At 37.4% G+C, this 4,739-nt stretch overlaps 1 protein-coding gene across 4 annotated transcripts; it reads left to right on the top strand.

Moving 5' to 3' along the window:
• Positions 1 to 696: 696 nt before the first annotated feature.
• On the top strand, positions 697 to 4,206 carry LOC309798579 (uncharacterized protein). Of its 4 annotated transcripts, none has more exons than XR_014293205.1 (5): positions 697 to 870; positions 964 to 1,112; positions 2,126 to 2,253; positions 3,428 to 3,564; positions 3,659 to 4,206. XR_014293205.1 is itself a non-coding variant. In XM_082646707.1 (5 exons), exons 2-4 carry the CDS (start codon positions 993 to 995, stop codon positions 3,116 to 3,118), a joined length of 261 nt encoding a protein of 86 aa, XP_082502833.1. In that variant the 5' UTR covers positions 697 to 870; positions 964 to 992; the 3' UTR covers positions 3,119 to 3,165; positions 3,428 to 4,206. The 4 variants fall into 4 exon arrangements, 2 of the variants coding, with proteins under 2 accessions (XP_082502833.1, XP_082502832.1); XR_014293206.1 differs by adding an exon at positions 2,502 to 2,585 and having other exon boundaries at positions 3,428 to 4,206; XM_082646707.1 differs by adding an exon at positions 3,106 to 3,165 and having other exon boundaries at positions 3,428 to 4,206.
• The last annotated feature ends 533 nt before the right edge of the window (positions 4,207 to 4,739 follow it).

Below are 4,739 nucleotides of genomic sequence, written 5' to 3'. Positions count from 1 at the left end.
AAGCCGCCATCAACTGGTAAATTATTTCGTCTAGGTGTGTGCAATATCGTCATCCTTCACTTCATCTGGCTCTTCACCTCTTAGTTTTGCATAGTGAAAATCTCTTACGTTCATGTTTCTGGTGTTGATCACCTATTGCTTTCGGTCGTATTTAATCTTACTAGTTTTCTTGATTTCATCTGTAACAATTAACTAATATCATAAATTACCCCATTTGCTGCGCTCCTCCGCCACTATATAAAGGCCACCATCAATTCGAAGATCATTTATCCTAACTGGTTTAAGGTGTGCAATACGTTGTTTTGTGTGTAAACGCCTACATGGCGGAAACAAACAAGGTTCATCTTCTCTTATCAAATGAAGAGTTGCGTCATTTTCTTTTTCTTTCCATTTTTGCAAATTCTTAAAGCTTAGCTTTTAGCAACACATTATTCTTTGTTCTTCACCTCAAAGTTCACAGTTGCTTGGTGTTTTGAATTATTTCTGCTTATTTCCATGTGTTTTAACTCGTAATTTAAAATGATAAAGTCATCCTTTTGGTAACATAACATCACTTGAATACTAATTCTTTTAGTCCTCCTATAGATCATCTTTGTAAATTGTTCTTATTTCGAACTTACAACTATATGGTTCTGCATTTTCACTTAACTGTATTCAAGTCAGTACTAAATAGCACACTTGAGGAAACGAAAAAATGTGTTCAATTTAAAGTGATCAATGCCAACACAAAAAACACCGTATTGAACACCTTAAACAACCGTATGCCTTAAAACAGATATCAGTTCGTTAGTTACATTTCAGTTATGCTCGCTACGTCATGATGATCGGTCTCATCATCGAACAACGATAAGACGTTTTCGTGGTGTATAGGTGAGCACTATTGACTTTCTCAACCATTATGAACAAAAAAGCTTATGGCAGTGCAATTAGATACTGGTTTACCCTTGTTTCTCTTTTTTTCAGTAATCCAGGAGACCGAGAAATTTCCATTTATGAATGCTATGCGGATTACAAAGTGGCATCATGGATTGCATTTGGTTGGCAATAATGGTGACAGTCATAGTCTTGTAAATATGGACGATCTGCCCAAGACAGGGTTGTGGGCGGATAAGGTGAGCATTTATTTAGCTATTATTGCTTTCTTATTCCTTAATGTTTTTCATAATAGTCGCTTTTCTACGGAAATGTTGAGTTACCTTCGTCCTTTAAGACGCATAACTAAAATGATGGAAAAGAGAGGGGGAGAGAGACTGCCGTAGGAATTTTTAGAGCTGCGAGATAATGCAAGAAATTTTTTCAACAACTTTAAGCCAAAAGTGATAAAAGAGGATAGGGTTAGAGTAGAGAATGCATAGGTGGCTAAAGGATTTTTCCTAATGGTAGTCTGGCATTGTGGTCCAGCAGCTGTCTGTCATTTTACTGAGAAAAGTACATAAAATAGTGTTTTGCCTTCCTGCTGCGGCTACCACGTACGTAATTTGATGGTCCTGTTTGTTGTGAAAATGCCTGTTGATGAATTGATGCGTTTTCGAGCCAGACATATTTTCCGAACCTTTTAACACTTTTGTGAAGATGCGCGTAGATTTTAATGCAAAAGTAATAACCAGTTAACTTGACATATAGAAAATGCGCCTTGTTGAATGGTAGCCTTGTCCGCTAGTTTTTCGCCATGTGTAGTGCTCATTGAACGCACTGTAGATACATTGCTTTCGCAACAACGTAGAATTTGCTACTTCTATCGTTAGTGGTTTGTCAGAATTTATTCATTTGTCACTATATTTACCGTAGTTATTACGTTGGTTAGCTAATATAGAAGAGATAAAGGGAATACGAAATTTATATTTTGATATTCTAAAGAAAAGGTGAGAGATAAGAAAGCACACAGATAGAACTGACTCTCCGAGAAGCAATGAAACTATAAGGGAATTATATACTAGCGTATTTGTAAAAACAAACACAATCAGAGAAATCCTTTCAAATGTATCACAGCATTCATTTGTCGAAGCAAAATATATCTTTAATGGCAAACACAGATTTGACATTTTTGTTATATACTTTTCTTTAACAAAATTAGATTCTATTTGTACTATTATACTTATTTACGAATAAGGAATGATCACTTTAGATCTTCTTCACCGTTGGAATTGATGCGATGTTTTATGAGACGACCGATTATCACCGTATTCCAATTCTGTGCCGTAAACTTGAAAACATAGGCGTTTCGGCCAGCGAGGATCATATTTGGGCTATGCAGTTAGTGATGTTTTATAGTTTGTAGAAGATATTTTGAGTTAATACTCTCTATCTGTTCAGGTTGCTTTTGCTTCTTATGTTGAACATGCTTTTTCAGTGGTTTTTGTTTGTGTTATTTTATTTCTCACTTCACATAAGACGGCGTTCACCCTACATCCATGCCTTCTCGTAACCACCAAGCAAAAAAGAGTTGCCTGCCAGGTCGACTATTAATTTCTTCTTGCAACAATCAGTTCAATGTTTTATAGGATTCAAGACCTTTGACTTCGAAAAAATACCAAATTGAAATGGTACGAAAGATCTATGAATTTCTGTTGGAACATGACGGAGAGGTATGTGTGTTTCATGCGGTATTTCCAGTTTGTTTTTTAATGTTATTTAATGTTTTGTTTTAGAATTGTATATCTGAAAGAGTTATCAGATATCTGCCAGGTCGACCTTGTAACCTTTCTCGATAATATTAAAAACCGAAATAGAAACTTTTTAGAAATATTTAACGCAAGGCAGTCGCAGGCGACAATGTTTGTGGGGTCATGTTATGTCCTTCTGGACGAATTTGTTTTGTATGGTCTACATAGTAGAAACCAGAAACGCTCATAAGTGCAATCTCACCAAAAGTAGCACGAATGCGCTACCACATACGAAATATGCTTTCCGAGTGAGTGAAGGGTATTTTGGTAACCTTGGCATCCATTTGATTAATCGATCCCTACTGGTGCTCGTGCTTCACTTGATCATTATAGGTGAATAAGATGAAAGATGATTTAGGTGTTAGTAATAGATGTAGTGGTATGATTCCGATAGCTCTTCACTTGTTACTTTTCTGCCTCTTTCTTAACATTTTATTTTTAGATGTTATGAATGATATTCATGCTGCATTTAAGCCATGTACCGATATTAGAACAGAAATAGGTGGGTTAAGGAATTTTTTAAACAACGTTGAATGAGAACACGTATTTTCAAGCAGCGTTCTAATTCAAACTAGTTGTTCATAATCGTTCGCACATTCATAGCCGTTGCTTGTTATGTGTCTTTGCACTTAGTTTCTAATTGTGTTACAGACGATTGTATAGTTAAAATAGTAGTATTCGGCAATATAAAATAATGATAAGTATGCCTGAAAAATTTTTCTTGTAAATGTGTTTTTTAAGTTTTATTTTTCCTGCTGTTTTAGGAGAAAGTTATTGCGTAGTGGTATTGATACCGTCCTTCCCGATGGTTGTTCACAACACTAGTAGCTGATTGGATCCCGCGCTGGGCCCACCACATCTCCCACTTTCCGGAGTTGAGAGCTACCAGACATATTTCTATGTGTTGTTTCTGGTGTTATCTCTTTTTGTATTATTTCTATCTTTTATGTTTCTATTTGCTATTTCCATGTATTATGGTTGTTTTTATTTTTTAGATAAAGAATAAACCTAACTGGTAGAAGTAGTGAAACGGACACAACAGCACATCTTAACGCTTCGCACACACATATCCTCGCTAGCCCACTGCCACCTCATTCCGTCTACAACGATAGTAGAGGATCACGGTGATCGGCTTAATATCAAAGCTTTCGTTCTTTGTGTTTAATCACGACACAGAAAAACTGTAATCACCCACTATAAATGATTTGTCCCTAATTGGTTTGCACAAACTCGCATTAAACATCTCGTCCCGTCTACAATGATGATCGAGGATTGCGATTCTCAGGTAGCTATCAGTAATTCGATTCTCTTACATTAGAATTAGGTTAAGGTTATGCATAGGCTTGCGTTTACGTTTAGAAGATCTTTTTAGGTTCTACAAAGAAGGCATTGATGAATAGGCAATCGTAATAACCTCACACAAATCGCTAACAGCTTTCTTCCACTAATTCCCTTCCCTCCTCTCTTTCCCACCATCCTTTTTTCCATCCCAAATTACAGTAATTTGCTAACAATGTACCACTACTCGTGGGTTCACATACACATTCAACCACCTCTACGATATCTAATGAAGTCGAATGCCTGGCGCATCCCTCAGGGATTGATGAACGCCAACCACTTTATAATTTTTCCTTTATCATAACTGTGGCTATATAGGCACAGTTATGATAAAGGATAGAGGATAAAGCGGTTGGCGCTCACCAATCCCTGAGGGATGCGCCATGCATTCGACTTCATTGGACATCGTAAAGGTGATTGAATACGTATGTGGCCTATACAATGACTTGCGGAGACCAGCCGTTTTTTCAAGCAGTGTTTTTGTCCTCCAGGCAATCCTGGCACTGATTTGCTGACCTCGGAGGGATGGAAAGCTTGGTATGCCCGTGGCGCGGAATCGAATCCAGGGTGTATTGCAGGGCACCTCCAACCACTGCGCTACATGTGCCGCATACAATTGTAATACCAACGTATGTGTATCACATATCATTTCTGTGCTGCAAGCGTCCACGTTGAACGAGTAAGCTCCAGGGTTCAATCCTGTTTTATAAAAACTAGCTGGTCTTCAGTTTTTTTGGC

Source organism: Mesoplodon mirus, assembly GCF_964341445.2.
Source record: "Mesoplodon mirus genome assembly, contig: HAP1_SCAFFOLD_4324, whole genome shotgun sequence".
Lineage (NCBI taxonomy): Eukaryota > Metazoa > Chordata > Mammalia > Artiodactyla > Ziphiidae > Mesoplodon > Mesoplodon mirus.
This window is presented reverse-complemented; position numbering and strand designations above follow the sequence as displayed.

Excerpts from the sequence above, each read along its gene's own strand:
- LOC309798579 (XM_082646706.1), top strand. The coding sequence starts at position 993 with ATGAATGCTATGCGGATTACAAAGTGGCATCATGGATTGCATTTGGTT. Across the intron at positions 1,113-2,125 it reads CAGGGTTGTGGGCGGATAAG|ATCTTCTTCACCGTTGGAAT; the intron begins GTGAGCATTTAT and ends TGATCACTTTAG. Across the intron at positions 2,254-3,427 it reads GATCATATTTGGGCTATGCA|GAGAAAGTTATTGCGTAGTG; the intron begins GTTAGTGATGTT and ends CTGCTGTTTTAG.